The 10,759-nt window shown below is 37.9% G+C and overlaps 2 protein-coding genes across 5 annotated transcripts; both read right to left on the reverse strand.

Moving 5' to 3' along the window:
- Window positions 1–433: 433 nt before the first annotated feature.
- Window positions 434–7,638, reverse strand: LOC103981368 (transcription initiation factor IIE subunit beta). Of its 4 annotated transcripts, none has more exons than XM_009398085.3 (7): window positions 7,411–7,638; window positions 6,754–6,802; window positions 5,628–5,730; window positions 3,193–3,456; window positions 2,405–2,536; window positions 1,516–1,632; window positions 434–1,007 (listed from the first exon to the last, which is right to left on the reverse strand). In XM_009398085.3, exons 3-7 carry the CDS (start codon window positions 5,688–5,690, stop codon window positions 681–683), a joined length of 903 nt encoding a protein of 300 aa, XP_009396360.1. In that variant the 5' UTR covers window positions 5,691–5,730; window positions 6,754–6,802; window positions 7,411–7,638; the 3' UTR covers window positions 434–680. The 4 variants fall into 4 exon arrangements, with proteins under 4 accessions (XP_009396360.1, XP_009396362.1, XP_009396361.1 ...); XM_009398087.3 differs by lacking the exon at window positions 5,628–5,730 and adding an exon at window positions 5,217–5,284 and having other exon boundaries at window positions 7,411–7,637; XM_009398086.3 differs by lacking the exon at window positions 5,628–5,730 and having other exon boundaries at window positions 7,411–7,636.
- A 182-nt stretch (window positions 7,639–7,820) lies between these two features.
- Window positions 7,821–10,027, reverse strand: LOC135635682 (transcription factor NIGTH1-like). The gene is made up of 6 exons (XM_065146931.1): window positions 9,813–10,027; window positions 9,610–9,732; window positions 9,384–9,529; window positions 9,079–9,298; window positions 8,923–8,999; window positions 7,821–8,446 (listed from the first exon to the last, which is right to left on the reverse strand). Exons 1-6 carry the CDS (start codon window positions 9,820–9,822, stop codon window positions 8,225–8,227), a joined length of 798 nt encoding a protein of 265 aa, XP_065003003.1. The 5' UTR covers window positions 9,823–10,027; the 3' UTR covers window positions 7,821–8,224.
- Between the last annotated feature and the right edge of the window lie 732 nt (window positions 10,028–10,759).

The following is a 10,759-nucleotide window of genomic DNA, read 5'->3' on the forward strand; positions in this document are numbered from 1 at the left end:
TATTTTATGTCCTAATTAAAATTTTTTAGTTGACTGTTATGATAGTGACAGACGACGATACCATTGAGGGTCACAAGTGATTGTTGTGGTAATAGTCAACAATAACAACTCAATGATCGATCTTGTTGATATTGATTTTAGCATTGATGATTGAGGTAGGGGTGACGATCATGAGGAAGATGACGATGGTCGTTTTGCGTCATCATGTAATTGCATTAGCATCACTATGCATGAGCGACACAAATTCATCGTAGAGTGTACTTGTACCTCCTTCAGTTGTGACATGAAGACCCACCATGTTTATAGCAAGAGTGACTATAGGTAATAGGTTAAGATTGTCATTGATGACTTGCTCAAAGAGGAGATTGACAAGACAAATGAAATAAGTTACGTGGGAAGTGATTAGGCATCAATGCAATCCAAGCTAAAGACATGTTGCAACGAGAGAGGAGGCAAAGCTCCTGTTGCCCCTTGGCATTAACACCATCGATGGAAGCAAAATAGAGATTAATTACATTGTACTAGAGCATATATCCGCAAAGGGAATATATCTCCAGTCAGTAAACGTAATTAATTGCTATTACAAGCTTCTATCAGACATGAGAGGCAATTTGGGTACTACTCATGCCTATGAGAAATTAATGAAGGGGGTGTAGTTCCGCACTAAGAAATTGAAACGTTCAGTTCTGGAAGAGTTCAGGAAGATGGGCATTGGTTAGCTTGGTCCTCTTGGTAATTTCCCGTTTCTTCTTTGGCTTAGGCTTGGAGGTGATTCCATGAAATTGTGCCATGACCCGCCTCTTTGCGGTGTTGGTGGCGGGCTTCATGCCATTCTTTTGGAGCTCCTTCTCGATGTCCACCATGTCTCTCGGTAGCTCGATCTCACGAAAATGCTGCTTTATATCATCGTCCACCTTGATCATCACCTTGGGGTCATTTGGGTAGACAATGTCCTCCTGAGAGTCCATGTTGGACAGTAGCCAGATCTGACCAGCTGCCTTCAGAGCCTACAGGTGCATCGATGATATGGCATTATACACAAGAAGGAAAAATTGGCACACAAACAGCTTCACATTTCATTGCCATGAAAACCAACACTCGATGAGCCTCACTCCGTCAAGATCATGTAATAAGCTTTTCATATGCACGATAAGTTGAAGTTTTTGCTTGAAAACAGAATGCACCTAGTACATTTTACTCAAGAACAAAACTATAAACGTCTGCATCTCTGGATTTTTCTAGGTCATGGATAAATGAGTCTCAAACACTCAGGTTTTAAGACTTAACTTATTCAATTTAACAACTCTCAACCTAGAAATAGCAACATGAATAAAAGATCAGAGAGCAAACTGTAAGACTGCATGCCGTAAGACTATAAGCAAGTTGAAAATATTAAGGGTTGAAGACTAAAAATATGTGCAAAACCAAGAAAAGATGCAGTTTTTAACTACTTGATAAGAACAAAAATAAACACTGTATAGAAACATCATAGACAACTAAATTTTGATAGAATACCTGCAAGTCTTCCAAAACAGATGGATATGAATCTTTGACCTCCATAACTTGAAGTCCCTCTGGGTACTTCCTTATCAGTGAAAGGAGTTGATCTTTTCCCTTCAGATCATACTTGGACTGTACAGTATCCAGAAAACATTACTAATTGAGTATCCACAAATTGCGTAGTGCTCACGAACTGGGAAAACAACAAAGCACGACGAAGCAACTGACAATCCTGGTGCATGTCATTAACTCGCCAAAATACTAGATGATAACCTATAATATTTCACAGAGAGGTGAGACATAATGATATAGAGAATGGATGTTTGATGCAACAGAGACTTGATATATAGATCATTTAACTTGGCAGTATCATTACAAAGCACAGATGTGTCGAGCACTGTAACATCCTAACATGGATATAGCTGTCTACAATGTTCCTGTAAAGAAAGGCATAATTTACATAAAGCCAGTTTGTAACTAAACAATTGGTCTGGTAGACCGAACATCTGATTCCACTTTAAACCCCGCTAAATATGTTCTTAATTAGGCCATACGGATGCCCATAATCTAGTCAAATTCTTAGCATAACTTAAATAACTTAAGCGACTAGGAATGCTAAAATGTCCTCATATCTTGACTATAAAGCCAAAAACAGAAAAAAAAAAAAAAAAAATCATTGTTAAGATTAGGTATATATAAACTAACTGCAACCAGTAAATATCTGTGACCATACGCTCATCAGTTAGCTTGTAAACTATTGGCCTAAGTTCAGATCAAATCATATGGAAGAAACCTGGCATGTAACATTCTAATGCAGAGCTACATATGAAGATCATGAAGCACCAACTCTAAAGGGATGCAGAAAGGTTACAAAAGCTAATTTTCTTCACAGAAATGATTTTACCTTGTATGAGAAGCGCTTCCCATCATAATGTACTTTAGTGTTATTCTTTAAACTATCAAAAAGGGCCTTGTTGGAATTTATGTCAACATAGCATGCTTCATTTATCTCTTCTGGTGTGAGAGTCTGCCTCGTCTGCAGAAGGTAGAAAGAGGCATAAATTAGTGCAGATCAAGAGTATAATAATTCATAGAAGTGTATTCTTTTAAGATCCTAGCCTATAGATTGTTGACAGACAGAAAAGATAGTAGTCTTAACAACCTACTCATAATGGGTTTTGCCCCTTCTTGGTTCTGATTTGCTTCCACAAGCAAGATTCTATCAACTAAGAACCTTACAGGCACAATCATAATAAACAATTCACCAAATTTTGTTTCTTACTTTTTGTTTTCTATGTGTGCTTGCACATAATGGAGCTGAACATATAGTTTTCGTTGAGCCACATATTGCACAAATTTATTCCATTATGTAATCAAACCACAATTGAGGGAGCAGCCAACTCTTTTTTGTAATTGAGACTTTATGAAACTCAAAACTTGATCATATGACCCAATAAAATTATAATTTTTTTTGCAACAGGATAGTTGCCTTTAGGATTTTTCATATCATCAGATCTCCTCAATGTTCAGTTGAACTAATAATTTTTGTTAGAGTGCCTTCAAAAAGTTAACAAAACATAGTAGATATCTAGAACCTAGATGTTTTGACAATACTTAGACCAGTGAGAATAATCATAAATTTCAAGGGCACAGTCACATATTACTATTTTCTTGGACAATAAAATATCATACCTCAAAGAGGAGGCCAATAACCCGTTTAAGTTGTGCACCAACAGGAGACTTTCTAATAGCATTAATGTGTTGTAGCCTTTCCGTATCATTTGAGAATTTCACTGATGCAGTTACTTTTGAAGGAGCCAATGAATTGCTTGCAGGTGTTGCTTTGTGCGACTGAACGACCTTTGGAAGTGTAGCTCGGGTTGTTATACGGGTGAGAGTTGTCTGGCACTTCTCCTGCTGTCGCTGAAATCTATTGAGACTTTCCTGCAAAGACATCTGGGAAATCACCAACAAACTATCATAAGTTGAGTGGGAACACCGACTGTAAATAGAATGAAGGGACTTCCAATTCAAAGAATCCAAACAATTTTAACCAATAAGTTTTATGTTTATAGGTTTAAGTAATAATGAAAAAAATCCATTCTTTTTGACAATTCATCCAGACAGAAAGGTATATAAAATATGTGAACTCGTCAGCAGAAAGTAAGACATAAGATGACCTCACAAGAGAAGCAACAGTGGGATTCAGACTCTGCATAGTTTTTTTATCATTGAAAAATTCAAGCACAGTCTTAAAATCAAATCAGAAAGGAACAGTCCACCAAGAAAATAGATGTTCCTTCTTTTAATTTAATGTGCATATTACATCAACCATGTCAACCAATGGTGTGCTAGAATTAGCAAAACTTTTAACAATCTACAAAGTTGTATGAAGAAGTAAGAAATTAAAGAAAACATAGAAGGGTATCCTAAGCTCAAAAGACTAGCTTATCCAAAGTGGCACCTTCAGTATCATTTTTACCAAGCAGTGACAAAATAAATACTGAAATCATGTCCCTAGTATTCATTCATGATAATGTTTTTCTTCCCATCATCCAAAAATTGATAATAGCATATGCATATTGAAATACCCATTATTTTGCTTGCATAATTCTTCTGTTTCATCACATCTGCAACCTATGATAAAATTTGCATCACAAAACATCTAAAAATCTAGCGAAATGTCAAATCACTCACTCAAATAATCTCAAAGATCTCAAGAACTATGCAACAGCATCAGATGCACAAATGGAAAAAGATATTAATGTGTTCTATCAAATCAATTTTGCATACAAAAAAAGAACCATAAAAATAAAACTATATAAAAATAAGAGCTGGCATTAATCCACAATCAAGAAGATCAAAACAAAGGGCTCAATCAGTATGAAATTCAACGACACCATATAATACACACCAACATGCTTTAACTCTGTACTAAGAAAATTACATCATGCATAAACCACCACATCAAAATCAATAAGTACATAGAAAAAGGTTGGAACTTCTTGATAGTGCTACTTCAATCAATATATATGAAATAAAAATAAAATAAATTTTTCATGAAATTCATATTTCAAATAAGAACTTATGCATCATTATATTCATTAATAATTTCTATGCAGTAAATGAAATCATGCTTCAGTTTCATACAACATATCACATATCTCAATCATATGCAAAAGTGACATCACGGATAACATAGGTGTGTGTGTTATACACTCGAAGTGCCCTCTCCCAACAACATACGAAGAGTTTTTACTCCATGACATAAATTCTGCATTCTTCTAATCATCCAATGATAGATAGAGAGAACTCATATTGCACTCCCAACAACACTCCCAACAACAGTGGGAGCAACATTCCTCCCAATGATAGATGAAAATCATCTTGCCATCATGTCTAATGTCTCGTTAATCCTAAAGGTAATCACCTACCAGTAATGCCTGCCTACCCTTGGCAGGGAAACATAGTGCTCATAATCATACATCACAATTGTTAATTTTCATTTATTTCATTCATGCATGTATTCAAGGAAATCATATAAAATTTCATAATAGACTATGTTCAATATATGGCATGATAGGCCATGCTTAATTAATTAATTAAAAGTTTAAATTTAAACTAATTGAATAAACATTGTCATGCATTACACCTTTAATTCCTAAAATTTAGTAAAAATATAAATCATGATATTGAATGAAAGAAAGGTAGAGGACCTAGCTCTCTTCAAGACGGAGGTCCCTCTCTACTCTCTCTGATCCTTGTTGTTAGAGTCCTCTTGACCCTATTGATGAAATAAAGGGGACTGACCAGCATTATATAGAAGAATGAGGGTTCTCAAGGAAATAGAAATATTTTTTGGATTAATTAATCAATTAAATTCCTAACTAGTCCACAAAATTTAGGAACCATATTTCAATTGCTAATTGACTTTCCTTAATCATATTAGTATATTACACAAATAAGGAAACAAATCAATCCGAATAATACAAAACTCTAATTACAGAAATTTTTAATTTGGGAAGGAGTGGAAAAACCCCGGTGATTATACCATATAAAACCAAAAGATCTTAATGGAAAAAAAAAGAAAAAGAACCGAAAAACCATATAGAAAAACAAAAGTATACCTCAGAGGCTATTAGGCAAAGCTTCCTTTGTCGGTCGTCTCCTTGTTTTATATATTTGTCCATTCCAAAAAATTCATTTGCTTTCTTGAGGATTCTGCCTCTTCTGTGAGAGTTTGGTTAGGGTAGGATTAATATCCTTTGATCCCAAGTAATGAAATATGTATGTGCGTAGATCTCTAAATTCTGTACAGGTGATTACTTATCCAATGTCACTAGAGGCCTCACATGGGATGAAGTCTAAACCAAAGTGATGGCCTCGTCTATTGCTGAGTAGTTCATGTTACATTTATAGGCGCTTCAGTTTAGTACCAAAGATTTGGAGGTTCTATCACAACATTAAACTCAAAATGCTTTCTATGGTCTAATCCAGAAATACAAATGCTCAATAGAAGAAAGCTGTTTCTAAAAGGTCCCTTAGGATTCTAACATTTTTATCTTAATAACTGATTTTAGGCTCTCTGGTCTAATACCAAAATTTTGGAGGTTCAATCGCAGTATGAAACTCAAAATACTGTTTCTAGTCTAGAATTCAGAAATATATATGCTCAACAGAAGAAAGTTGTTTTAGAAGATCCCTTAGGTTTCTAACATTTAAGACCACCTAATTAGAAAAGGAACCAATCATCAACAGAAGTAACTCTTGCACTCAGCTTTGGGAAAGGGATCCTCTGAATGACATAAACGACTGTAAGATGTTTGTCTCAACCAAAAATAACTTGCTTCGGGTTGAAATACAGAAGCATATAAATTATGGGGATCAAGGAGAAAAACATTGCCACTCGTAAAAGAAAATTTGTGATTTTAATCGGACAAGATGTGGCCTTATTTGGAGCATGTGGCATTATCGTTTATTAGTGAATAAATATGTGTTCCACTCGCATAATCTACAGAGAAGTCAAGATACATATCGGCATTTGATAGAAGGACAATAGTTAGTAAGCAGAGGATGGAAGGTTTTAAAAGATGATAATAATTTGAAACCAAAAGTATTACAAAAATGTGAAGGAAAATGGAGATGCGACATATTGTACCTCATGGAGAGATGCAACAAAAGAACAGAGCACAACACGTGGAACTTCACATAACATAAAAACCAACGGAATTTATATTTCAGGAGGTCAAGTACCTTTCCGGAATGCAACAAAAGCTCCCCTACGAGATACGATCAACACCACCTGAAAAGATAAAATGGACAAATAGTTGGTAACACTATAAACTTGATCTTTAGAATACGTATTCTCAATCATGAATCAAGCAAGAAAGAGAGAAAGAGAGATGAGTTGGTTCACAAAGCAAGAGTAGTGTTTGTACAACGGCCGGGAAAGAAAAAAAACAACGAAACAAGGAGACGAAAGGACCAAATCTATGATCAAGGAAGATGAAATTTGCCTAAAAGAGAGGAGAAGCTTATAGCTGTAATTTTGAACTATCGCTACCTAAAAAATCAGCTGCGCAGTTGATCTACGCGCTGAAACGCATCATTCATTAAAAAGTCACCCTTAGACATGCGGCACCTTTTTTCCGATCTCAAAGCATGATATTGTGATAAGCCGTCACTAATTTCTCCATATCGATCGTTTGAGTCTCCCGTTCATCCGCCCAAAACATCGGTTGAGGGCAGAGGTCAAGAAGGCCCGACGGACTGATTGCAAATAGAGAGAGAGAGAGGATCGGGACCAAACAGGCATCGATTAGGAAAGAAAACCCTACTCCATTACCAAAATAAAGAGCTCATAGTAATACTAGTAGCTTAGGGTTCTGCGATAGCAGTGACAAAAAGCACCTAGGGTTTATGGTTTCTACTGTCACACGGTGGTGGAGATCGTCCTCCTCGGTGGCACGCACGCTCTGGATCTCGCCGGTGAGGGCCACCGCGACGAGCCGCCGGAGGAAGTGGGCGGCCTTCGTTAGGTTTCCTCGTTATCCGCGGGCAAGCGGCGGAAGGCGTCCTGCTGACACAAGAGTAGACGAAGCGCAGGCTCAGACGGTGTCTCCCGAGCTGGTGGAAGTGACGGAGTTTAAATCGATAGTTTGCCCCATATTTTTCTTAATATAAAAAATACATAATAATTTAACAACGGCCCGGGTCGGTTTTTACCAGATCGGGCCGCCAGGGAACCGTTGCCGATCCAATTATGAATCGGGTCAGGTCGACCCGTACCTATTTCGGGCATCGGATCAGAATCATAGTCCATAATCAAAACCCGATCCGATTTCATTGCATAGAGAAGCTTTTTTTACCATATATTCTCAGATTTTAAATAAAGTTTCATGTAAAATAATAATAATAATTGAAAATTTGGTAGTTGCATTGCTACAGATCGAATGCTGGAAATATTATCTGTCTATTTAAGCTTTTATGTGAATTTTCCAGTAAATACATTGATACGAATCATGGCAACCATAAACACCAAGTCAGTTCAGTGTGTCAAATCGAGCACTACAAAAAGAGAAGGAAGATGAAATGAGAAGAATATTAGGTTGAGCAAACCAACACTGTCACACATCTCAGTACTTATCAATGCGTTTGAGGAGAACGTAGTGCATGCATTGCTGCTAGCAGTCATCGTCTCGAATGCAAAACTCCTGCGGAAGGGCTACTTGGTTTCTTGCTCGTTAGCAACAGGAGCAAACTTTTCGGTTTCCGGCGTGTCGGCGACTTGACCAGGGTGTGCTGCAGCTTCATCTGCTGCCATGCAGATCGAGGAATATTCCGGAGTTGGAATCCATATGCCCCTCACCACCACAAAGTCGGCAGACGAGGTGTTGCTGCTGCTGTCATGCATGCTGCTTGTTCTTCTCGACTGAATCCGAAATTTCTGAAACAAATATCTCTAAGCTTCATGATCGACATAATCCAGTGATTGCTAACTGTAGTTTTCTTGTCAAGGAGAAATCAGATGGAGTGACTCGATGGAGTTCAAGAAAAGATCAGATCAGATGCAAGTTACGGGTAGAAAATGACAAGGCACTTAGAACCCTACTTGCATGTGGACAGAGAGAACTTGGTTCTCAAATGTCAGGTCTATATAGAGATCAATCCGTTTTTGTTTAAAGCAGAAACAGTGGGAAGGTCATATAATTTTGAGTTTAATTAGTAGGTCATGAGAACAGTAGTATAGTAGGAATCTGTTGTAGAAGATTGAAGTTAGTAAGTCAGGGATTATTTTTAGTATATAGGTCTTTAAAAAAAGGAGCTGCATAACCTAATCTTATTCGGATTTCATGATCCATAATCTGGATGAGTCATGCCTTTTTCGATCTTTGGTAAGAGGAATGCTTAGATCGAACTGACCTGCAGGTGGCTCTTGATCTCATCGCCGGTGAGTTCATCCACCTCCATCAGTTTCCTGATTTGTTTCGGTGTTGCAGCTGCACTCAAGCAATTAATATTCACAGACTGATAAGTACCGACACATGGAGAAGAAGAAAACCTTAGTTGGGAACCCACCATGGCAGCCACCGAGCTGCTCCAGTGCATGCAAGAACCGTTCATGGAGATCTTCTGTCCAATATCGCCTCATCTTTCGTCGTCTATGCCGAAACTTCTCCTTCTTCTCCCCGTCTGTGCCACCATTGTCGTCACCTTCTCCACCGGCAGGTCCAGTGATCGGTGCAGCTGCATCCTCTTCTTTGTCGGAAGACTGGGAGTCTCCCCAGCTCTTCGTCGCCTTAAGCATTTAGAGATCTACTAGTATCAGTGCATGACCAAATCTGGAGTACCAAAGGAGATGAACATTAGTTTCGTAGCCCCACCATTCTGGGCCATGGATGCTGCTGCTTACTCCCCGAGACTTCTGAAGACATGGAACTGGGTCTCAAGGAGATCCATTCCTTTTCTGCGAGCTCATGGCTTAGAGTGAGATCTCTAACCATCAGCTGCTGCCTGTAGCTCTCGATCGCTGGGTGCATGATGGAACGATTAGAGTAAGCACACAAGAGAGAGAGAAACATGAGGAGGAAGCCATTAGCGTGTAATTACTTTGGTTGATGAGATGCAGACATAGCGGCAGCTCGCGGTGGAAGACTTCCACCTTTCGACGCTCCTCGTCGAGAGCATCGATCAGTTCCTGAAACCTGCGAGCGTTCTCCATCTCCTTCCGATCTGGTAGAAGCCAAAGGAAAAGGTGATGTTAGAGACGATCTCAGAATAGGAACAACAGAGTCGGATGGTCGCATAAGCACCAAGAATCATCTTGGGGATTTCTTCTCTGAACTGGATTGAAGTCAGACATGGTGAGAAGATAAGATCAAGAACTCTGCAAAAGTAAGGTTGTCGACGTTAGATTTGATCGTTGAAGAGGTGGTGGAAGCAAATTGTGAGAGGATTGTTGAGTAGAATATGCGTGGATATGCCCTAAAGGATATGCTAAATTAACAAGTCATGGCATGCAGCAGCACAAGGTTGTGTTATTATATAGACCGTAGTGGACATTTCCAAGGGACCTCAACCCATGGAACATTTCCACCCCTTGGTGTGTTAGCTCTTGTATTGGCTTTGCACACTCATCTATGGCTCCATTGAACTGGACAAAGCAAAAGCATATCCTTGTTAACAAGGAAAAGTTTCTTTTCTTAGTCATATTGTTCATATCTTTTTTGCATTAGTTAACAATGAAAATTGGAATTGGAAATATATTTATTAAACCATAAAAAAGTATATTGTAACAAATATGAAAGATATATCAAGCAATAATATATTATTTAATCATTGTACCTCCATTATTTATCTTGTGTAAAAATAAAAATGAAAACTGTGACTCGAAATTATTCACCATTAAAGTTTTTGCATAACATATTCCTTACTTGGCCTTGGTTTAATTATTTGTCACAAGATGATTAAGTATTGTATGCATAGTGCCACATACATTGAACCAAGCCAGAGTTTCGTAATGCGCAATGGATGTGTGCATAAGTTCTTTTGACATAGAAAGCAAATCAACCCGTCAAAATGGATGTGTGCATGAGCCTTTGAGGGTAGTTCACAATGTATGTGGTCCTTTCTATCGATATTGTACACAGTGCATGTGGCCATGGTCTTCTGGAATGACATATATAAATTAAGCTATATATCATTGTCCTGAAGGGATTGGAGATCTGAAACTTCGATGTGACATGAATATCCAAATGAA

This window comes from Musa acuminata, chromosome BXJ3-4, assembly GCF_036884655.1.
Source record: "Musa acuminata AAA Group cultivar baxijiao chromosome BXJ3-4, Cavendish_Baxijiao_AAA, whole genome shotgun sequence".
In the NCBI taxonomy this organism is placed as follows: domain Eukaryota; kingdom Viridiplantae; phylum Streptophyta; class Magnoliopsida; order Zingiberales; family Musaceae; genus Musa; species Musa acuminata.